The sequence below is a fragment of the Macrotis lagotis genome, unplaced genomic scaffold (assembly GCF_037893015.1).
Source record: "Macrotis lagotis isolate mMagLag1 unplaced genomic scaffold, bilby.v1.9.chrom.fasta BILBYCTG561, whole genome shotgun sequence".
NCBI classification, from domain to species: Eukaryota; Metazoa; Chordata; class Mammalia; order Peramelemorphia; family Peramelidae; genus Macrotis; species Macrotis lagotis.
In genome coordinates, this window is record NW_027422468.1 from 41,483 (window position 1) to 66,226 (window position 24,744).

Sequence of the window (24,744 nt, forward strand, 5' to 3'; positions counted from 1 at the left end):
ATTTATTGATTATTATCTACTATTTATTACTATATATATGATTATCCAGTTCGCTATTGTCACAGCCGCCCCCCCCCCCCCCCCGAGTCCTGGTTCGCTTCCACAAGCAGCTGGGCTCAGCTACTCTCAAACACAGAAGTCCAAGGGCCCGGGAGGCGGAGCTTCTACGGCTGCGCGGCCCCCTGGCTCAGATGGACGAGGACTGAGTCCGTGCGGAGCCGGGCTGGACTGCTGTGCCGAGGGTTGGGGCCGCAGGATTGCTCCCTTTGAACTTGCCGCTTCCGTCCTCCTGGCCCAGTTCCTTCAGGCTCCCTTACCTGGGCAGCCTCGGGGAGCCCCGGGGACCCCGCTGGGTGGCTGGGACCCGGGGAAGGAGCTGCCCCAGGGAGGACGGCCGGAGCCCCTCCAGCCTGCTATCATCCACCATCCCTCAGCCCCCTGCCCCCGCCCTCTTAAAACTCATGTTCTACATGTATCATGTTCTACATGATACATAAAATTGAAGACAGCTTTTAAAAATTGAGGACGTATGGGATAAAAATCCACTTAAAAAAAATTGACTCCCCTGAGCAAAAAAAAAAAAGTTTATTTTGGCTTTTCTGGAGAAAAGAGTACCTTCCAGTCCCACAAAGGTAGTGAAGATCAAGGAGCTGCCCCCAGATTCAAACCAGGCAAGATGATATGGCCTAGCGCCGACTCATTGGTTAGTCTCCAGACTTACATTTTACTTATGAAAATCTACCTCAGCAACAAAGAAAAGAATGAAAGGTTTTCATAAAATAACCTGACCATCCAGATGGCGAGAATAACAGCCAGATTATAACCATTTTATGGAAGTAATGTAACTGGTCTAGAAACAGTCTATATATGCTGGCCACTTGGCTTGGGTTCCACCCATGAGGATTCATTATTCAGGCTCGGGAAAGCAAGGGTGGAAATAAAAAAAAAATGTATTTTTTTTTCATTCTTATTTATTTATTTATTTTGAATTATACAACCTTTGCCCCAAACTTGCTTCCCCCCCCACTCCCCACAGAAGGCAGTCCTGGTCTTTACATTAAAACGAAAATTTATTTAAAAGGTTACAAGACACAGGAAGAGAGAGAGAGAGAGAGAGAGAGAGAGAGAGAGAGAGAGAGAGAGAGAGAGAGAGAGAGAGAGAGAGAGAGAGAGAACACAGCTTTGGCTGGGCCACAGGTTGATAGAGAAGACAGTGCTCAGATTTTTGTCTTGCCTCTTACATAGAGGGCAAAAAGGTGAACTCCCTTTCTCTTACTAGACCAGGAATTAGGTAAAGCCTAAGGAGATCAGAATACAAATTTTACATTAAGCAATGAATTAATGGTACATCAAGAATGGGGGGGTCTTCACCCAATATTACAAATGTTTCTGTTAAAATCATAATTCTCTACTTCTAGTCAATTTACATCTCAAGAGTAGGTGGGTCATCACACTCACGTTGGATCAAGGTACAACATGGAAACAAAGTAAAGACTGACAGATTGCTTTCCCTTTCCGTGGGGGGGGGGGGGGTAAGATGGGGGGAAATTGTAAAACTCAAATAATATCTTTAGTAAAAAAACAATTAAAAAAGAGTAGGTGGGAGTCAACCCCACCCAATTTCTACATTCACAATTCTCTTCATCTTTTTCCTGCATCAAGTCTATTTATCATCAAACAAGAGGAATCTTGTGAGCTTCAATGCTCATAAGAAAGCAAGGTGGGAAAAAGTCTACTATTCTTGTAGTAGTCAGTAAAAATAGTCTTATCAAAAGTTAGGAGCATGAGCCACCTGTTTGGAATACAAGGGGCTTTCTTCTAGAAATAGTTTAAGAATAATAGTTTGTTCTTTCTTTAGTATTTCTTAACCCTTGAGAGGACTTCACTAAGAATATTGACTCTGAAATGTTTTTTGGGGGGAATATTCCACTCACTCACAAAGTCATCAGCTTCCTTTAGCTTCATTCCACATTTGAAGGATTTGCTTTCTTCAGAGAGTTTTCTTATCTCCTTTTCCATCTGGCCAATTCTCCTTTTTAAGGTATTTTTCTCCTCATTAACTTTTTGAACTGATTTTTCATTTGACCTAAACTAGTTTTTAGTATGCTATTTTGTTCAGCATTTTTTTGGATCTCCTTGACTAGGCTGCAACCTTGGTTTTCATGTTTTTCCTGCATCTCCCTCATTTCTCTTCCCATTTTTTCCTCTACCTCCTTTAATTGATTTTCAAAATCATTTTTGAGCTCTGACATAGCTTGAGACCAACTTCTTTATTTCTTGGAGGATTTAGATGCAAAAGCTGGAACTTTCTCATCTTCTGAGTGTGTGTTTTGGTTCTCCATGGGACCAAAGTCATTGTCTGTGGTCAGGTTCGGTTTTTTTTTCCTGTTTGCTCATTTCCCCAGTCTGTGCCTGGTTTGGATGCTTCTCAAGTTTTTGAGTATTATTAGGTCACCCCCACAAGCACCCCAATTCATTCAAGGTCTTATGTAAGGCTCTGACTGCTCTCCTGCCTGTGCTCTGGTCTGTGGATGGCAATGGGGGGGTGGGCAGACTGCAACCAGGGTCTGGATAGGGACAAAGCCCAAGAGTCCTCTCCCAGGACAAAGGAAGAAACTCTGACATTCTCCCCCACCCCCCTTACTAAGTTCTGTAGGCTGAGCACTCTGGGAGCAGCTACTGGGCTGCTCTGTGCACCTGCTCTTGTTTCCTGGGATCTGGGTCGCCCTGAGGACCACAGCTATGTTGTTGATGGCCACAGCTGCACTGAGAGGGCCATGCTGGCACCCACTCACTCTGGCAGAGGTATCCCTGCTGATCTTCCAAGTTGTTCCATGGATTATCAGGTCAGAAAACTGCGCCTACTGGAGGCCCCATGACCCAGACACCCAGGCACTCAGGCATCCAGGTGCCCAGAAGGCTGTTCCAGGAACACTGTAGCTCCTTCACTCTGACACGATAATCCTGGCTATGGTGCCTCCTCCACCCCATGGAACAGAGCTTTCCCACGATTTTCCAGGTTATCTTGGGCTGGAGTATTGCCTCACTGGATCTTTCTGTGGGTTCTGTCCCTTGAGCCATAATTTTGAAGTTTTTGGAATATTTTTGAAAGAGAGCTCCTAGGAAAGACTTCTCTCATGCCACCATCTTGGCTCTACCTCCCAATCCTGACCAATTTTAACAACCCAGAGAGCTCCAATTATTTTGTCTTTTCAGTGACCCTCAAATTCTATCTTCAATTAGTGACCCCAAAAATCCCAGTGGCAACAGAAGGGAGCCCAAAAGAAGGGGATTTTTATGGGTGTTGCTCTATAGTTGTGCTGCCTCACCTTCCTCTTCCTGTATCCAGGATGTGCAGTGAGGGGGAGGCAGGTGAGACAGAGCTGAGTCTCATCTCTAATTGGGAAGGATTGAGCCATACCTGCTGCAAGTATATGCCATACTCAACTCTTCCCAATCAGAGTTGAGACTCACAGTTCTGCCTCACCTGTCACTCCCTCACCACATGTTCCTGCCTGTACCACTAAAGGAGAGAGAGGTACCCTGGCTGACAGTCTTTGGGAAAAGCTGGAAGTCTTCAGGAGAGTCAGGTGGGTCGTTGTTGCTTCTCTGTTCTGCTCCTGAAATTGGCCACTTTGAAATATCTCCGCTGCCAATGAAACAAAATCAATTGTTTTATCAGGGTTAGCAATATTTTGACAAGGAAAATGAAATACCTTTTTAAATGAAAAAAGAAGAAATAAAAACACTTAAAATAATGTATATTTTTTTACAATAATGGAGCATTTTTAAAATAAATATAACTGATTTTATTAAAGGACAAGGGAATTGGTTAGAATTTTATCAGCCTAGGAAATTCTGGAAGAACTTTCAATAGCAATGCTTGTTTGTACCTTCTCTCCAACCTCTAGACTTAGGAAGCAATGAGAAGTAGGTCCAGAGTCATCACATCAGGATGTGAGAAAACAAGAATCAAAGAGTTCCATAATACCCAAATTATAGAGGAGATAAAAACAAATGATACAAACTACAAAGATGTTAAGGAAACACATTTAAAATAGAAATAAAATGTTTTTTTTAAAACATAAAGGGGCAGCAAGGTGGCACAGTGGATAGAGCACCAGTCCTGGAGTCAGGAGGATCTGAGTTCAAATCCAGCCTCAGACATTTAATAAATACCCAGCTGTGTGACCTTGAGCAAGTCATTTAACCCCATTGCCTTGCAAAAATTAAAACAAAGCAAAACAAATATGAACTAAATTGGAAAGACCAAATTCAAATGGACAAATACAAATCTTCCTGTCAGAGGAGGAGGGGTAAAATGCTCAACAACTGAAGGGATACAGCACTTGACAACAGGTGACACTGAGGGGTACCTGCTGCTTTCAGGAGATGACTCTTGGGAGAAGGCTCAGGTATCCCCCTTCAGTCTCAGGCCTCAGATTACCAGGGGCAGCAGCATGGGAGGAGGCTGCCTCATCCAGGATAGAGGACCTGGAGACAGGGAGGCAGTGACAGGGACAGGCTTGTTAGGAGGCTGGAGAAAGAAGCAGGCATCTGGGATCAGGCTACTTCAGTGAGTAGTCAAATGTGATATATAAGAAGTCTTTGAGACTTAGTTTCTGGTTAATCGTTTAATTAATTGAGCCTAGCAAATAAAAGAGTGCCACTTGTTTTTCTCTGGTAAACCAAAGACCCATTCTGGAGGCCTCTTGACCCTTTGAAATGCTTTCCAAGAGGTAACAATCAACACTGATTGTTTAACAATATTATAATGAGAAGTGGGTCTATTCTGATGAGGGGATATGACATTAATTCTATCACTCATGGCGAAAGAGGGATTCATGTAGTACATTCCCAGTACATTCCTTGGAAATCTATACAAAAGATCTACCTCACAACTTTCAACTTCTCTGAGAACCTGATGGACTTGAATTCACATAAATTAGATTCTCTTTGTAAGGCTTTTCTAGGTGGGTGAGGTAACTATTCCCCCCAGGTACAGTAGGATAAATTTTTGGAACATCTTCAGGAATGTCATCCATAAAGAAATACCTACAGGAAGTTTTTTTTTTCCTGAATAAGGAAAAGAATCTCAATCTCAATTTAAAATTAGTTGTTAATATGAGAAAGAAAGAAATCATTTCTCTCACAAGGGAGACCTAGATGAGGGAAAGTCTAAACCACATCTAGAAATAATTAATTAATGTTGTTTATTCAACTCAAAATGACCAAATTCATTGAGCCAGCCTATAGGAGGGCAGACCTGGAGAGGGACTGTGTCTTAGTGACTAAGAGCTTAGAGAGGCCAAGACCAAAACATCCAGGCCTGGACTGGGGAGGGTATCTGGGACCAAGTGCACAATCAAATATTGAAGGGACCAGCTCTGGGAACAAGTTGCTTGGCAAAAGGGCAGTCTCAGCAATTCCTATCCCTCTACCTAGAGCTAGAAAGAAACCTAAAAACCAGGTCCTGAATGGGAGTATGTGGAACATTAGGCTGAGGGGAGAACATGGCTAAGAGGTTTCTCCGCAAGAGATAATCCTCTTGAATCTCAGTGGATAAGAATCTTTTACACAACCCACTTAGCATAGGGACCATGCAGACTTGAGTATCTCTGTCATTGTAGTAAAGCCCAGACCCTCAGCCAGAGCCAGACCATATGTTTAGATTCAAAGGAGGTACCCCCATTCAGCAAATCCAGGGATCCTCAGATCCCTCTTACAGTGATAATCATAGGGTGCAGTGAGTAGTGGAAGGACTAAAGGTCTAAGGGCAGGACCCTTCTCTTACCTCTGGTTCTCAGTTGTTTTCTTCTTCTAAGGAAGACTATTGTGAAGGCAACCATGAAGATCACCAGAATTACAGGAATTATAATATGTATCTTCTCAGATGTGAAGAGATTCTCTGAAAATAGACCATTAAATTTTATTACTATGCAAATCAGAGAAGGGGGAAACCCTGGATCTTGATCCCAGTAATCCAGAGTAGGGGTGGGAGTATATAGGGCCACAGGATTCAGGAAATGCTGGACAAGCACTGTGGCCTCTACACAAGTGATTCTATCTTCTTCCCCCTCTACCAGCCTCTATACATCCCCTAAAACCAAACTTCTGCAGTGCTTCAGAGAATAGAAAGAAAGAACTAGAAAAGAGCTTAGAGAGTATCTAGCCCAGCTGACTCAGTTTTCAGAGAGGAAAACAGGAGAGAGACATGGAGGCCTCCATCCTGCAGCCTATAAGTCTCAGAGCCAGAACTGAAGCCTAGGCCCTCTGACTCCCAGTATTTGGGGAGTCTCAGAAAGAAAGTGTGGAAGAGAAGAAGTATTAGACTGACTACCAAACTGAAGGTCTACAGAGTCATTGTGCTGACCTCATAGTTGTATACTGTGAAACCTGGACAGTCTAGCCCTGTCAGAAAGCTGAATTGCTTCCATTTAAATTGCCTTAGGAAGATTCTGAAGATCACCTGGCAAAAGAAGATACAAGACACTGAGGTCCTTTCTCAAGCTAAACTGCCAAACATTCAAACATTACTACAAGAGAGTGTAACTACAGTGGGTGGTCATATTGCTAGAATGTCAGAAGTACATTTCCAAAAGAGCTATTTTAGGGAGAACTTACACAGGGCAAGTACTCACAAGGGGGTCAAAAAAAGTGATACCTGGACACCCTGAAAGTCTTTTTTAAGAACTTGAGAATTGTTTATGCAGCATGGGAGACATTGGAATAGGACAATATGCTATGCCCTAATCAGAGAGGATGCTACACTCTGTGAGCAAGGTAGAATTGAAGCAGCTCAAAAGGAAATATGAGATACTTGAGTTTTAGGGAATCCACCCCAGGTGTTCACATGGACTATTAATGCTCAAACTGTGGTAGATCATTCTGAGTTTGTATTGGTCTGCACAGTCACAGTCAGATACACTATAATTTTTCTTTAACATAGGATTGTCTAGGGGCAACTAGGTGGCACAGTGGATAGCGCACTGGCCCTGGACTCAGGAGTACCTGAGTTCAAATCTGGCCTCAGACACTTAATAATTGCCTAGTTGTGTGACCTTGGGAAAACTACTTAACCCCATTTGCCTTGCAAAAACCTAAAAAAAAATCAGACCTCAGATATTTTGCCTAGTTAAGGTGATCTTGGGCAAGTCACTTAACCACATTGCCTTGCAAACCAAAACAAACAAAAAGAATAAGGATGTCATTTTGAGCTTCTTCAATAATGGACAATAATCAATCAACCAATTATTCTCCAGTAACTATCCCTTCATGGTTAAAACAGTAGTAAAATTTACCTGGTATGCTATACCATGTTTTCTCTTCTATGACCTTTTAGACTGGTTTTATAGCCCACACCTTTCTATTGAGATATTCTCTCCAAAACCATTACTGACCTGGATTCTATGGATTTCCTCTGAGTTCTCACTGTCCTTGACCTCGGGAGTATTCAATATTATTGGCCCCCCAACCTCTTCTCAGCTATTTTCTCTTACTCTCTTCCCTTGATGTAGAGATAAGATACTCTTCTGCCACTCTTTCTACAAAGGTTCCTTCTCTGTCTCTTTTCTTGGGTTCTTAAGTTAAAATGGATGTTGATCAAGGTTCTATCTTTGACCCTTCTGTCTCTCCACAGTTGTGCTCTTAAAATTTTTAATACCCCATAACTTTCGTTACTACCTCAAACCACATGACTTCAAGACCTCCATCTCCAGCCCAGACCTTGATTCGGAGCTCAAAACTCCCATCTGCACCTTCTCTCAGAACATCTCTATTCCACCTCAGACTCTCCATATCAAGCACATAATTTATATTTGTCCTTTTTCAGCCTGTCCCTCCTTCTGATTTCATCATTTAGAAATCAAAGACACCATGAATCTTCCATTCTGCTATGTCTGAAGACTCTCTGGATGCCCACTCTATCTCTCACACTGAACATCAAAATCACTGCTAGTTCTTATTTGTCCTGCCCTCCAGAACAATTCTCCCAGATTTTCCCTTCTCTCCATCCTCACTAAGCTGGCAAAAATCCTCTTTACCTTCTGATTAGAGTGTACCATTAGCATCTACATAAGACTACCCATTTCCACTCCCTCCCTCCACCTATCCATCAGCTGCCAGGGTCACTTGTCCTGCACACAATCCTCAGGCCATTCCTGCCCTCCAGAATTTTTGAGGCTCTTTTCTGTGTAGCTCATCCTGCCAAACTTGGTCTTCATCCTGAGCTAAACCTCCCCAAGCATCATCTCTTCTTCCTCCATGTGCTCTGTGCTTAGATGAGACTGGACCAGACCTTGTGCTCTAACAATGTCCTTGCTCCTCCTGCTGCCATGCCTTTGCTCATGCAGTTCCCTGTGTTAGCAATGTCTGTCTCTTTCCTCAAAAATCCAATTTATTCACCACCAACTCCAGGAAACTTTCTGACTCTTGTGTAACTATTACTTTTCCCATCAGTCTTCTCATCTCATTTCATTTTGCACTCTTCTCATGTATTACAATATATTCCAGCTATGTCTCTTGCTTTCTCATCCTAAATGGGCAACTTGAGGGCAGGAGGGATTTTTCAGATCTAAATTTTCCATCTCTCCTATCAAAGTATAGAAACCTATAATCAGTAGTTTCTTGATAGAATTAAATCATATGGTTTGAACTGAATATATAAATAACTATAGATTGAACCAAATTGTATTGAAATAAAAGTTGTTAAATTATGTTCCAAATCATCTACCACTTCAGAATAGAGGGAAGTCCACATTAGTTTGATGAAGACATTTCCTAAAATGGCTGCATTATTTGAAATCCCACTGCATATTTCCATTGCATTGGAACAATAACCATATTTTACATAATTATGAATTCAATCAGTATGAACTAAAAATATTAAATTTATGCTAACTGAAATTAAAGTATGTGCATCAATAGATTAATAGCCTTTCACTTTATCTGTGTGGGAACAGTTCTAAAGTTTTTTGGAAATGTAGCTGGTACAGAGAGTTCCAGTGATTTGCCCACAGTCACACAAAGAATAAGAGTAAGAGGCAGCATCTGGACTCAGTTCTTCCTAACTCCAGGTCCAGTCCCCATCCACTCTGCTATAGACTATTTTTATAGCAAGTTAAGCATTCTATCTCTCCAATTCCATCAAGGGATGAAGTCAGCTCTTCTTCCCTTCTCTTCACTACAGCCCCACCTATCACAGGGCTGGGCTCAGGAAGGACAGATAAACACTGGCCTTTGGGGATGGAAGCTATGCAGATGAGAGTCAAGAAGACCTCAGATGCTTTCTAACCTTCTCAGTAGGTGATTTTTGAAGGTCAGGTGAGGCCTGCCATCTTTGAAAAAGAGAATAGAATCATTCCAGTCTTTGTGCTCCAAGACAGAGGGGAGTCCTCCATCCTCTATTAGCAGAACTATCAGATCTGAAGGATAAAAGGGAGGGAAGAGAATTGAAACCATGAGTCAAGGTTCACTTCCCAGAGGAGTTTGTCCCTCTCTCAAAGTCAGTGATTTCACACAGGCATGATCTAAGGGACATGTAAAGGAGGAGAGTATGTTCAAATATGGAGTGCAAAGAGTTGAGTCTGATTCCCAGTGCAGACATCTCCAAAATGAATGATCTTGTGCAAAGTCCCTCTCTCTTTCTGCTCCATTTTCCTCATTTGTTAAATGAGAGGATTTGAGTCTTTAAAATCACTTCGAGCTGTAACAGTCTGAGATTCAGAACCAACCCATAAACCCTAGAGGACCTACCTGTTACTTGGAGTTCAGCATGGGCTTCATTATAATTCTCAGGTGACCGGACATAGCAAGTGTATGAACCAGAGTCAGAGACCTGGACCTGCTGGATCCTCAAGGTCATCTTCCCCTCAGCCATATCATGTGTCAGCAGCTCCATTCTTCCCTGGAACTCAGACCCCTGGGATTCCTCCAGCTTCTCCCCACTGGGGAACCTGTGCACGAGGGTCTGATTTCTGAACCATTTCACAGTAAAGTTCTGAGCATCCATCTTGGGAGAGAGTTCACAGGAGAGGGTGACATCTTCCCCCTCCTTGGCCTGAATGGGCTGTGCAGGACCAGTCACTGAAAATGCTTCTTTCTGGCATTCTAGGGACAGAACAGAAGATCAGGGGACAATATAGACCAAGGATTCGGAGAATTTGCTTGTGTGCTTAGGGGCCCAGCAAATGAAGCTCTGTCTTCAGGATCAGCTGCTGCTCTGCTGGATAAATAACTTTCCTTTCTGTGATCCCCTAGTGGACCAGACATTCTCTCTCCTGACTCCTTTGTATGGTCAGAAAGAGGGGGAAGCTCTTTAGATGAGAGAGGGTCAGAGATGGTGACAGGAAGGCACAGCTACCCTCCATGAGGCTCTTCAGGGAGGCTCTGCATTGGCCTCTGCTCAGGCACTACCCAGAGATAACCTATAATTGTAGAGGGAGCCCAGAATCCTGGGTTGGTGTTTGCTTAACCCTTCTATGATTATTGGCCATGCAATTGAATTAGGTGACAGATAAGAGAACCAGAAGAATCCTTGATGTGGAGAAGGAGTTTAGTTCCCTGGGGAGTCAGGGGCTCTAGTCACCTGGATAGATGGATAGGTCTGTCTGGTGTCCTAGTCTGGATCCCCCCCCCCCCCCCCCCCCCGCTAGCACTGAGAAGGGGCTGATTCACTCTTTTTTTTTTTTAATTTAAAAGAATATGAATTTATAAAATACTTGAATTTATCCAAAATTACATGCATAGGTATTTAATTTCTAATAATCAGGGATTAGCAGCAGAAATTTATAAATACAAAGGATATTTTTAGTGCAAAGAGTGCAGAAGGATTTCTCAAATAAAGATAACAGAAGGCATCCTAATTTATATAGAATCAGGCCTGTCTCTATGCAATGTATACAGTTAATCTACTACACAATACAATCATTAGAATGAAATGCCTGTTTGCAAATCACATCTATTTAAAATGTGCTTAATTGGGACTGTTCATTTTTCTCTTGACAGTTCATGTATTCAGGAAAATCTAGAGGGGGAGTGTGGAACTGGGTGTGTGTGGCTATGGCCTGCTGCAGCTTCTCTTCTTTGGTTCCTCGACAATGGCAAATAATTCTCTCTTCCATGAAGCTGCTGAGAAAGTCATCAATTTCCATTTTCCCCTCAAGGATATCCTCTGCCAGGGTGTCCGACTCCTCATCGGCCTCATGGGCAGCCACCTTCAGCCTGGCCTGGAAGGTGCTCCCGCTGCAGCTCTGCTAAGTTCATGCTGCCTCTGCATCTTCTTTTCAAAGCCCGATTTCATCTGAGTGAGCAGTTCATACTTGTGGAGGACTGTCTGCCTCCTGGCTTCCAGGCTGGACTCTAAGAGGAGATTTCTTTGGGCCAGCTCTTCGAAGCTCTTGACCAAGTTGTCCTTGTCACTGATGACCTGCTTCCGCTGGGGCAGAGTGGAGAACTGCTGGAGGAAGGCTTCTTCTTGTTCATTCATGTCTGTTACTTGCGACAGGCTGAGCTCGGAGAGTACTGGAAATGCCTCAAGGATATCAGGCATCTTGTGCCCACCCTCGTTTTGGCCTGTCAGAGTCGGGGCCTTGATGGTAGGGATGGGCAGTGGCAGACTGGAAAGCAAACCATAGGAGGGAGCAGCAGGCTTGGGGGTGGAATAACTAGAGGCTGGAGAAACCTTGTCAGCAACTGGGACGGAAGTCACGGGTCTGTTGGCTTCCTGTGGAGGTTGGGAGGGAAAGGAATGGAAAACCCTGAGCAGAATAAGGAGGCATTCCCCCGGGCCACTGTACAGGTAAGGAAATGCTGAACCGGGAGCCAAAACTGGAGGATTCTTCCAGAACTCATCCAAGAGACTCAATGATTTTTACAAGGTCTGAGTGCATGGTAAAGTTATTTGCTAATGGACAGGTAACGTACACTCCATGTTTGTCCATTAAATGATGTCATATTGGAGCATAAACACTGATCACTGGTTTTCCCTAAGGAAACTGAGGAGGAAGGAAGATGTTGATTGTAAGGTTGTGTGAATGGAAATCTGTACTCCACACATTTCTGTATTTCAGGGATTAGATGAGCCCCTGCTTCTGCTGCTGCAGGCTAGTGAGAGCCTCTGCCTCTGGCCACCGGCTTGCTCAGTGGGAAGAGCCAGCTCATGCCTGGGCGGAGGCCTTGTGAGCTCGGGCGGGCAGCTGCCGGGATATGTCAGGCCATGGGGCTCCCTTGCTGGCTCACAGGAGGCCTGTAGGCCCACTCATTCTTGCCAAGGTTTTGACAGAAGACGACTTAATATGTCAATCCCTCCCAGAGGTATCTAAACTGTGGCAAAACATTCTTGAATGGTAAGGACAGAGACTGAGAGTTGAGAGACTTGAGTTCTGGACCTGACTCTGTCATCATCCTCCATGTAAATGCAGGCAAGTCCTTTCCTCCCCTCTTTTAGATTCTTCTTAGTCATTGATGCAATGGGTCCATCATCTCGACCCATCCTTATCCACAAACAGTCCCCCGGTCTTTCCCTGAGCACTGTGATTGAATCAACACTAACCATTGCCTTTGGAGAAAAAATGTCAATGGATGGCCCTCCCGGTGCACTCCCTAAATCCCCAACCACAGCTTCCTCCCCTGGCCATCACTCCTCTCTTCCCGTTTTCACTCCTATTGGAATGTTAACTCCTTGGTGACAGGGATTATCCCTGGTACTTCTATGATCCAATACAAATGCCTCCTTCTTTCCACACATTCCAAACATGGTCCTAACCTCCTATGCCAGGCTTATTGCTTCAAGATATTTCATATATTCTATGGTTCAATTACACTGGCCTGACTCTTTTCCCATATAACATTACTCTATCTCTCCTCTTTCTGTATCTTTGTTCTGGCTGTGCCTCTTGCCCAGAATTCTTCCTCCCCTTTGCTTTCTTAACTTCCTTGGCTTCATTCCAGACTCAACTCCTTTCTTCCTCCTATAGGAGACAGTCCTGATTCTCCTCACCTTGAATCTGCTGTTGGCTCTCCTCAAGATGCCTCCTTTGGCCTTTTCTTTGTCTCGAGTAACTATTTGCAGGTTGTTTCTCCCATTCCTGTGTAAGCTCCTGCAGGGTAGTGCCCAAGTTATGGCTGTTCTTGGTCTCCCCAATGCTGACCATGATGCCAGTCACATGCTAATAGAAGAACTGCTCATGCTCCCTTAGAATTTACTCTCTGGCAGACCTGGACCAAGAGTTTTATCATTATTGTCTCACTAATTCCTCACAACAACCCTAGTAATAACAAAAAGATGATGAAGAGGAGGTCAGTAATAATAGTCATTGCAGTTGCTATTTATCCAGGCTTCAAGATTTGTGTAACACTTTCCAGAGGTTTTCTCATTGGTTTCCCCTGGGAGGGAGGGAGGTGCGGGAGGGAGGGAGGTGCTGGAGTGGGGAGGGATAAACAGAGTACAGTTCTAATCTAGCCTCAGAACTGGGACAAGTCCCTTAACCTCTGCCTGCCTCAATAGGCTTATTGATAAAAGTAGATGAGGAAAAAGTCCCCACCTCCCAGGGTGGAAGATAAAAAGTAGGAATTGTTGTGAAGTGCTTTGTAAACTTTTAAGTACTACAAACATGTTTATTATGATTATTCTTATATTCCTGATGAGGAAACCAAGACTGAGAGAGTTTGAATGACTTGCATAGTATCATTCAGCTAGTAAATTCCACAGAATTTGAATTCCTGAATGTTCAGCTCCTAGTCCAAGTGTCTGCTCTATCACCTTTCTGCCCTGAGTCCTTAATGAATGTTTGTTGATTGACTGTCTGACCTGTCTCCCTAACTCTACCTCTCATCCACCATTCACCTTCCCTCTTGGACTGGACTCCAGGTTCCTGTTATTTCTTTCCAGAAGTGACCACATCACTCCTCTCTTCCCCAGGTTTTAGAGATTTTTTTCTTCCTTCTATGTGAAGCTCAGACTCCTTCTCCTGGCATCCAAAGCTTCTACAACATGGTGCCATCCTATCCTTCCCATCCATGGCCCTTGACTCCTTTCCTAGTGCTCTGGACTCTGGCCACACTGGAAGCTCAAAGGCTCCTAGAGACACCAGCTCTTAGCAAACCTGCCTCTGCTCATGAGGCTGCCAGGTGGCCTAGTGGAGAGAGCTTTGACTCCTAGAGTCAGCAAATCCTGTGTTTGAAACTGATCTCAGAAACTTCCTAGCTAGGAAACTCTGGACAGGACCTTTCTTGTCTGTCTGTCTCAGTTTCCTTATCTTAAATTCCTTAAATTAGCAGCAAGCTCTACATATCTCTCCTTCACTTTGTAGCTCTACTCCTCCAAAGTTCTCCTACAATAGGTGCTTCCCCTCCTCTCCTCACCCTTTCATATTAACCCCTTACAATCTGGCTTCTGATCTCCTCATTTCACTGACACAGCTATCTCCAGAATCAGAAAGAGTCACTTAGTGGACAGACCCAATGGCTTTTTTCTCCATCCTCTTGATTCAGGGAACCATGGGCATAGGGAATATTGATATTAATTGGAAAAACAATTTTGAAAATCTTCACTCTTCCTCTATCACTCTGTTAAAACACTCTGTCTTGACCTTCATATTGACCTTGACTACATTCTCATTGGTAGGCAGGCACTAAAACAACATCCAAGACTATACAGACCAGAATCTGGGACCCCACCCCCCCCAAAGGCAAACTCTACAATGTGGGAATTGGGCAACTCTCAAGTCACCACCTCTTCCCATGGACCCTAAGGGGGAATTTAAGGATAGTTCAGGAAATGTTTCCTCTCACTCTTGCTCTGGTTTTATGGACTTTGGCTTAACTTGGCAGCTGGCCTGCCAAGATTAATTAGCAATCCACCTGACTTTTTGTTTTGCAAGGCAAATGGAGTTGTGGTTTGCCCAAGGCCACACAGCTAGGTAATTATTAAGTGTCTGAGATCAGATTTGAACTCAGGTACTCCTAACTCCAAGGCTAGTGCTCTATCCACTGCCCCACCTAGCTGCCCCTCCACATGACTTTTTAAAAAAATCTCTTCTTAATTTCTCTATCACTTTTTTTATTTTCATAATATATTTAAATTTCTAAACTAGAAATTTGAAGGTCCTCAATTTTTAAGTATAAAGGAGTCTTGAGACAAGAAAGTAGAACCATTGATCTGAGTCATAGATTAGTTGTGATCATTATCATTGTGATCCTCATTCTAGTGAAAACGCAACTATTTCATATTTTGCTCCTAAATACATAGTAATCCTTAGAAGAGGAGAAATACTCATTTGCCATATTTGGACTGAAAATTTTAAAAAAAGAAATTTGTACATGATTCAGCTGTGTAAGTAGAACATCCTATAAAAGTAAACTACTCAGTACTGAATAACAAGTGATAGTAGATAATATAGTACTTTATTTACACAACTTCTGAAAGTTCCATAGAGCATCTTTAGAAGAGACCTTTTTTCTATAAGTGACATTCCAATTCTACATCACACAAGATTTTTTAAGCCATTAGCATTAAAATCCTTTTTCTAGTAAGTAGCAAACCACCACAGTATCTATGCTAACTTGTCTATCACTTCTTTTTAATAAATCTGTTTTCTTTTTATACCAGCATTCCTGGGTTGAGGAGTGATTCTTCACAGGAGAATACTGAACTCATGGCAATGTTTTTGGTGACTAACAAACAGACATCTTAGCCTTGACCTGGGAACTTGCCCAAGTTTTCTATGAGAAGCACACCCCCTTAATGCAGGAAAAGGTTGAGTTAAGTGTATTTTGGGGGCCAACAGAAGCATACATCTGGACTCGGGATACATGTTGGCTCAAGGGTTGGCATTCTGGTCAGGGAATTGTTGTGTTCATAGGTTTTTGCGACCACTATAGTGTGGTTATGTCTTGTACATATAGAAGGATTTTTGGCTGTAGGCCCAATTAGTGTGTTATTTGTTTATCTAGAAGTCTAGGGAATAACCATTAGAATTGAATCATGGGAAAAACTTATTTGGTACCAAAGACTTCCCTCCTCCAGGTCAGGTGCTCTCTCATTGGAAGGAATTAGACTTGCAGGTTTTAAAAAAGATATATCTTATTAAGTTCTGTATGCAGAATTGACCTGGTTATGATCTAAAAGGAGATAGAAAATGGCCAATTCATGGTACTCTTAAACATGAAGTCATAGAATTAGATAAGTTTTTTAGAAAGATAGGGAGAATTATAGAAGCTAGCTATGTTCAACATGGCATTAGCAAACCGCCAAGAACTTGTCAAAAAAGGAAAGGTATCAGTGACAAAATTCCCTCTAGTCAAGGACATGGTACAGATGGATATATTTGAGGACCCAATTTTATATAGGGTCTCTCCTTCAACAGCACCCCAAAGTCCAGCAGCTCCCCAAACTCCAGATCTGCTAGAACCCCAGAGCATTTCTTCTTGCTTGAAATCCTCGACCCATCCCCCAACCCCTAGTTCTTCAAATCCAGAACCAGGTCCCTTAAACGCCATAGTATTGAAATCAAGTGTCAGCTTCTCAGCCTGAGAAACTTTAGCTGAAGGCTTGGGAACTCCCCCTCCAGATGCTCCCTCTCAGACAAAGAAAGGTAAAAATTTGCCTAGTTCTGGCTAAGAAATCCCAGTTAAAAGGAAGATTGCTTCCAGGCATGAATCCAAGCTGACTCCAAGCCATAAGCAGGATCTAAAAGGTTTAAATTTTGAATTGATCCCTTCTCAAACCAGGAGAGGAACTGTTTACCTTTTACCACCCCAGTAATCACCTCATCCCATACCTCTGGTGCCTTAGTCTCCCAGCAATCACAATCACCATATCCTTGGTCTACCCACCAATCTCTCTCTCTCCAACACTGGCAATCCTTCCCCTTGCTTGGCCTTCTCCTGTTCCTCTGGCTCTCCCCATCCCTCACACCATCTCTCCTTCTTTGACTTCCTTTGCTCCCCCTGAGCCTCCAGCTACTCCTTTTGACCTTCCTTCGCTAAATAACTCAGACAGTCCTAATTTCTCTACATCAAATCATAGAGAGGTTCCTATTCAACTGTACCCTTTGAGAGACATTCCAGAAGCTTAGGGAAGGAAAACTCAGGTCACTTTTCCCCTTTCAATGATGAATTTGAGCCAGAAAAAAGGGAAATTAGGCCTTTATTTGGAAGATACTCTAAATTTACTGAGTTCAGAAAGATTTCTTGAGTATGAACTATCGTGGGGAGACATAAATATTATCCTTTCCAATTGTTGCTCAGATGAAGAGAAACAGAGGATTTAGAACCTAATTCCAAGGGAGGCAGACTCTATAGCTGAGAAGAGGGAAAGAGAACCAGATAGGTTTGCCCCTGGGGCCATAGCAATTTCAGTAGTTGATCCTGGATGGGATTTCCAGACCAATAAGGATAGAGAAAAGTGAGACCATATGATATCTTGCTTGATAGAAGGTTTTAAAAAAGGAATTAAGAAGTCAGTAAACTATGACAGATTGAAGGAGATAACTCAGGGTTCTAAGGACAACCTAGCCCTTTTCCATAATAGACTTGTAGAAGCAATGAAGAAATATACTAATTTAGATCCCACTTCTTTTGAGCAAAGTGTCATCTTAGGCATGAATTTTATCAGTTTGCATCAGACATACATAAGGAAATTTAAGAAGTTAGATTTGGGTCCCTGGACACCTATGTCCCAATTGCTGGAGATGGTGTTTTCTGTGTTCAATCATTCAGTCTTCTGCCCTGGCAGAAGAAAGGTCTTTTCATGCCAAAGAAAAGGTAAAATTGTTAGTAGCTGCCAATCAACAGCAAACTGCCCAGATCTTGGCTACCCTGACAGGTAACTTGGGTCAAGCTGGTGATAGATCACCTGGGAATATGATCTCTTTACAATGTAAGGGCATGGACCATGGCTACTGGGAGTCTCCCTCTAGACATATCCTAAAGAGGTTCACAGTTCCTGCCATTGCTGCCATGGAAGAGGTTATTGGTCCTGTCAGTTATTGGAAAGGGATCTGATGGTAAAACTAGGAATTCAATTCTCTCTTGTTAAGCCTCCTATTCTATTTTGTCCCCTACTTAAACAGAACATCTCATATTCTATCAGAAGTTTGGAAAGAGGTAGATCCTGAGGTCTGGAATATAAGTGAACCTGGAAGGGCAACTCATGCCAATCCAGTTTGAATCTGCCTTAAGGACCCTAACACTTTCCCTCAAAGACTTCAATATCCCCTTAAACCTGAGGTAAGAGAGGAATTACAGCCTCTGATTGTCAAATATATGCAATATGGCCTTCTAGAACCCTGTCATTTCTCTTATTCCATTATTTGGAATTAAGGAGTCTAATGGAGAATTTCGATTAATATAAGATTTGAGAGTTATAAATGAAGCAGTAATTCCAATATACCCCATTGTTCCAAATCCCTATACAATTTTTCACTCAGATACCAGGGAATACTCAATGGTTTTCCACCCTGGATCTTAAAGATGCACTCTTTTGTAATCCTCCTCATAAGGATTCCCAAAATATCTTTGGGTGGACAGCTCCTCAGAGATTGCCTCCACATCAACTAATGTGGACTGTATTTCCACAAGAATTTAGGGATAGCCCCCATCTATTTGGTCAAGCAAAGAAGAAACAAAAGCAAAAATGAAAATGAAACCAGGAGAGACTATACAATATAAGAATTGGACTCAGCAAATGACCCTTGAGTTCCCTTCACTTTCCAGCTTTCCAGAGCCTGAGATGACCTGTATAGGGAGAACAATGTCCATAGGGATCAAGAAAAGTGTTGATTTATATTGCCCTTAAGATACTATGAAATTATTTATTACTGTATAAAAACCAATCTGACTGTTAAGTGACTACATGTAATAAAGCTAGAGAAGATCTTTTAAAATTAGGTGAACATCATTTGTGGGACTTGAGTCAATGACAGGAGCTAGATTCTATTAAAGGTACCATAGAAACCTGAGAGATTGAAAGATAGCAGACCTGGCCTTGAGTCACTGGGGACCAGGGCTGTCTCTGATACAAAACACTAACTGGGTAGTTGTGATACTGTGTACTTTACAAAAAAATCTATACCATGCCAATGTCTAAAGATCCCTCCTAGCTCTAGAGAGAATCCATAACCCAGGTAGGACCTACCTGTTACTTGAAGGTCAAAGCTGGTTTCATTGTGAAAGGCTCCTGCCTGGAAATAACATGTGTACTGGCCAGAGTCAGAGAGCTGGACCTGGTGGATGATCACAGTCACCTTCCCCTCTGTCATTTCGTGTCTCAGCATCTTTGTCCTCCCTTGGAATTGAGGGGCCTGGACGTCCTCCATCTCCTGCCCCCTGCGGTACAGAAGCACAACCAGGGGGCCACTGATCCACTTCACAACCATTTCCCGAGTGTCCATTTTAGGGTTAAGCTGACAGGAGAGCAGGATGTCTTCCCCCACCAGGGCCATGATGGGCTGGTTCAAAGGGCCAGATACTATGAATGCTCCTGTGTGGAGAAGCAGGTACAAAACAAAAGAGAATTAGAGAACACTGGGGGGAGGGAGTGGGAGTGGGAGTGGGATCCAGAGCATGAAAGAGTCCCAGGGGCTCTGCAGTGTTCCTGCTCAGGGGCTGCTCTGCTTTTAGCTCCCTCAGTGAAATCACTTTTCACACTATGACTTATCTGTGACATGGAGACAAGACATTATGCCCCTTTACTACCCTGTATATTTGAGGAGCCAGGGTAGCAGATTGGGGTCTGAGATTATGGGGATTGGAGGTGGGAAGATAACAGTTCCTGTCAGTGGCCCCATGGAGGGCACTGGCCTCTGCTCCTCCACTGAGGCTGCTCAGAGATCACTCACTCACTAAAGCAGAGTAAGACCAGGTTTCTGGGCTGGGACTGGGCTTGTCCTCATTCTGTGGGCATGAAATTGAATGTTTTAGGAGACTGGGTCAGAGAGCTGAAGAGACTTCCATGTGACAGAAAAGTGGAGTTCAGTGGGGGAATTAGATGGATGATTGGATGATTGGAAATGTGGAGATGTGGATGGATGATTGGATGATTGGAAATGTGGAGACATTTCCAGTTACTGCAATGGTGATGAAATCCAGGGGGAAAGAACCTAGAAAGAAGAGATTTGAAATCAAATCTTAGCTCTGCTCTTGATGTGACCTTGGACAAGTCACTGTACCTTTTTGGTCCTTTGTTTCTGCAGTAAAATAAGAGTAATGAAACTCAATCATTTTCAGTTCTAAAATTTTATTTTTAATCTTTTTATTCACTTTGGTTGTATGTGTTACCATGAAGAATTTCCCTGCAGTTTTTTGGTACAGAGTCTACAATAAGTTAGACAGTTTTTGCCTCTTTGTCCTCAATGACACATTCTAACTTTCCTATTTTCTTGGGTGGGTTTGTGATGGAATCCTTGCAACTGTGGAGGACAGTTGTTCTCACAGCCTCACACATACTTACACATACTCACACATACTCACATGTCAAGAGGGCAGGTCCTAGGGTGGACACCAGCACCCTCAGACATCTGCTCATCAGAGGGAAGGGGGAAAGGAGGAGTGGGGAGTGGTCAGTGTTGGGATGAAAAGACAGAGTGCCTCAGACCCTCATCTCACTGATACTGCTGCTCCTGGGCCTCCTGGAACCTTGGCAGATCTCTGTGGCTGAAACCTCCATCCAGGTGCCTGTCTTCCTCAGGGCCTGGTCTAGAGCATTTCCATGAGAAGCTCTGGCTCCTGACCTGACCTGGCCTGAGGTTTGGCTCCAGACCTTTTCTTCTTGCTCTTCCCTCCCCAGCAGTGACTTTCCTTCAGGCCCAGGGATCATCTTTATCACCAACATGCATGGGTCCCTTGTTGGGGAAGAGGGAGAATCTGGAAAGTGCTTTGATGAACCCCTGAAGGAGCCTGCCAAGAGAGAAGCCTTTCAGACTCCACTTGGTGCCTCTTCTTCCCTCTGGACGGGATAGAAGTCAGAGAAGTCCTATAAGCCTCAGTGAAGAAGAATCCTGGTAAGTTCTCCACTGGATATCGGAGCATTTAGATTCCAGTTCTGTTTCCTCCTGTGTCATGTTGAGCAAATCCCTACCAGTCCAAGCCTCAGTTGTCTTGTAAAATGTTCCTGGGAATGGGATCAGATGGTGTGTGAAGACCATCCCAGCTCTAATGTTCTGTGACTCCAAATCTTTGCACTGTCAATTTGGGAGACCAGGGAGATCTCTCCAGCACAGAAATCATCAGGACCTTTATTGCTGGAATATTTGCTTTATTGAGGCAGAGACATGAACCATTGCTTCTATTAACCATTCTTGTCTCTTGGTTTATTTCAGTGCCAATCAAAGAGAATCTTGGCAGTAAGATTACATCTTTGTGTCCCAACCTCCAAACAAACTTAGATTTGTTGTGATTTGTGGAAGTTAGGAACAGGAAAGAAGGTCCAAAAATTGCTTTAACAACATAGACTTGTAATCAACCATTTCACATAAGTCATGAGGAATTTTCTATCCCCTAATCAGATAGTTACCTGAAACTAAGCATCCCCAGAAGACTCTGGACCAAGACCTTTCAAAAAGAGTCAATCTTAATTTGTAACATCCTGATGACTTGCTGATTGACTGACTATATATGGTGGTTCAAGATCCCTGTCACTTGGGAGTTACAAAGTTCCTTGGAATTTCCATTAGTTTAGATCTTATATCTTTAAAACTGATTTTGAGGAGTTCCCTCAAATGTCCACAGGATGTGTGTGGAGGATTCTGAGGCTCAAAGTATCACTAACTCTCAAGGTGTTTCTTGATTGACATGTAAATGATTCAAGCTAGAGAGCAAGAAACAAAGCTCAGGGAAGCAGGCAGCATCCAAATATCTCTCACAGATATACATAAAATAGCTGATATATATTACATATATATGTATATATATACACACATTTGAGTGGTCATGTAAATTTATTTGTTATCCCCCAAAATCATGGATTCTTTATGATCATATTCCAGGTTGCAAAATATTCCCTGGTTTTCCTCTATTGTGACTATTTAATATAACCTGTTAGTAGTGCAGAGAAAAATTTAAAGTGTCCAACTTTTTTTTAGGTTTTTTGCAAGGCAATGGGGTTAAATGGCTTGCCCAAGGCCACACAGCTAGGTAATTATTAAGTGTCTGAAGCTGGATTTGAACTCAGGTACTCCTAACTCCAGGCTCCATATTCTATCCACTGTGCCCTCCTAACTACCCAAAGTGCCCAACTTTTGAGGGGATATTTCAAAGGCTTTCCATATTTCTCTCATATATATTCTTTATATTTTGTATGAGAATATCTAATGTTTCCACTTCTCTTCAAGAGTTGAACTAAGCAATGATTGAATCTCCTACATTATTCTGAGAAAGTTGAATCCTTGTCATGAGGAATTCTTTTTTTTATAAAGATTTTGATTTTTATAATTTTCCCCCTGATCTTACTTCCCTCCCCCACACCCCAAAAAAGGCAATTTGTCAGTCTTTACATTGTTTCCATGGTATACATTGATCCAAATTGAATGTGATGAGAGAGAAATCATATCCTTAAGGAAAAAACAAAGTATAAGACAGCAAGATCAGACAATGATATCAGGTTTTTTTTTTCTAAATTAAAGGTAATAGTCCTTGGTCTTTGTTCAAACTCCACAGTTCTTTCTCTGGATACAGATGGTATTCTCCATTGCAGACAGCCCAAAAGTGTCACTGATTGTTGCACTGATGGAATGAGCAAGTCCATCAAGGTTGAACATCATCCCCATGTTGCTGTTAGGGTGTATAGTGTTTTTCTGGTTCTGCTCGTCTCACTCAGCATCAATTCATGCAAATCCCTCCAGGCTTCCCTGAATTCCCCCCTACTGGTTTCTAATAGAACAATAGTATTCCATGACATATACTACAGTTTGCTAAGCCATTCCCCACTTGAAGGACATTTACTTGATTTCCAATTATTTGCCACCACAAATAGGGCTGCTATGAATTTTGAACAAGTGATGTTTTTACCCTTTTTCACATGAGGAATTCTTTTACTCAAACACTTCTCCCTCCCTTTAGGGCCCTGTAACATAAAGGGCGGACGAGGGTGATCCTTTCCAACTCTACAATCAAATATAGCAGATACAGGTAGAGATGCTTTGTAGGGGATAGCAACCATGAGATCAGAGACCAGGCCTTATCTAAACCTTGTACCACCAATGGTGTTATAAACAAAGGGCAACAGGGGCTGAATAAATGTTTCTTGAGCTGGTGGTTTAATGGAATTAAAATATCAGAGGGTAGATATATAGAGACCATAATGGCAGAGACTAAAGTCAACTTACTTGAGCTATGAAAACCAGGATATCCAAGGATAAGGAATATGAGGTATAAGGGTGGAGTAGGGCTGTTGTAGGAAGATGACCAGTAATTCAGCTTGATGGTCCAGATCATGGCTGACAGGAGCATAACCTGGGAGTTACCAAGAAAAAGTCAAGACTTTTGGCAATGAAAAGCAGCATAATTAAGTACTGATCCCTTAGCCATGAATTCAAGAATGATGTCTCAATGTTGAGGCTACTACACATTAAAGGGGCCAGAACCTGTGGTTGGGACATAATCCCATTGCACATCCCCTCCTCATACAGATCTCAGATCAGGTTGGTCCATATTTGTTTCAATCTCCATACCTCAGCTCACACTATTTTTCCTAATCTTCAAATGTCCTCCCTACTCCTTTCTACTTATTCAGATAGTTCAATGCCTAACTCAATGGACACCCACTCCCTGAAGACCTATTACATTCACTACTTGTTCATTGTCTGTCTCTGTATTTCACTTTGTATTTCTCTTCTGTCTCAGTATTTCTTCTTCTCCACTCTGTAATTCTCTTCTGTCTCTGTATTTCACTTAATGAACTCAAAAGTTCACATGAATGTAATGACTTTCTCTTTTCAAACAGAGGTCTCACAACTTCACTGATCTAGTCCTAACCTCTCTCCTGACTTTTATAGTGCCTATTGGACACTCTGAAATGAATGTCCAGAGATATTAAATGCAACATAACCAAAATTAAACTCAGCATCTTCCCCCCTGAACTTCCCAATTTCCTAAATTTTCTGTTTCTTTCAAGGAAAACACCAAGCTCCAACATTGGTGTCATTCTCCACTTCTTATTCTCTTTCCCTGCCTCCTCATATACATTTAATTGCCAAGTCCTGCCCATTCTGTCTTTAGAACATTCCTCACACTGATCTCCTCTCTTCTAATACTTCCATTACCCTCATGCAGAACTTTATTACCCAGTTGATGTCCCTACCTCACTTTCTCTGCTCTCCAGTCCTCCTCCATTCAGCTCTCAAAATGATCTTCCTATAATTCAGGTGTGACCATGTAAACTTCTTATTCATAAAGTGGTTCCCTATGGCATCTTAGATCAAATTAAAAAAAAAACCCAGAATGTTGAAAGACCTTCCAAACCTGGCCCTAATTTGCCTTCCCAGTGTTCTTATACCTTTGTCCCCCCAATATTCTGCCTAACATGGCTTCCTTGCTATTCCTCCCACAATCCACTGCAACCCCCCCCCCCCCCATTCAGATGATTTTCATGGGCTGGCCAACACAGTTTGCATTCTCCCTCTTCATCTTCATATTCTGTCTTCCCTAGTTTCCTTATTATGTTAGGTCTAATCTCACTTTCCTCAAGAAGTCTTTCCTCATCCCCATGTTTGTATCTTCTTTCTCATTACCTCCAAGTTATCCTTCATG

General features: G+C 42.7%; 1 protein-coding gene and 1 pseudogene across 1 annotated transcript; both read right to left on the reverse strand.

Annotated features, from left to right (window-relative positions):
• Nucleotides 1-1,000: 1,000 nt before the first annotated feature.
• Nucleotides 1,001-24,450, reverse strand: LOC141504170 (butyrophilin-like protein 2). Its single transcript, XM_074208985.1, has 5 exons — nucleotides 23,322-24,450; nucleotides 19,136-19,480; nucleotides 9,754-10,107; nucleotides 5,795-5,908; nucleotides 1,001-3,649 (listed from the first exon to the last, which is right to left on the reverse strand). The coding sequence occupies exons 1-5, from the start codon at nucleotides 23,443-23,445 to the stop codon at nucleotides 3,471-3,473; spliced, it is 1,116 nt and encodes a 371-aa protein (XP_074065086.1). The 5' UTR covers nucleotides 23,446-24,450; the 3' UTR covers nucleotides 1,001-3,470.
• On the reverse strand, nucleotides 10,962-11,973 carry LOC141504171 (vacuolar protein sorting-associated protein 37A pseudogene; annotated as a pseudogene).
• Nucleotides 24,451-24,744: the final 294 nt, after the last annotated feature.

Coding starts and splice junctions, on each gene's coding strand:
- LOC141504170 (XM_074208985.1), bottom strand. CDS start 23,445: ATGCTCCTGTCAGCCATGATCTGGACCATCAAGCTGAATTACTGGTCA. Junction 5,909..9,753: donor TGCTGAACTCCAAGTAACAG/GTAGGTCCTCTA, acceptor GTCTATTTTCAG/AGAATCTCTTCACATCTGAG. Junction 3,650..5,794: donor AAAACAACTGAGAACCAGAG/GTAAGAGAAGGG, acceptor TTTCATTGGCAG/CGGAGATATTTCAAAGTGGC.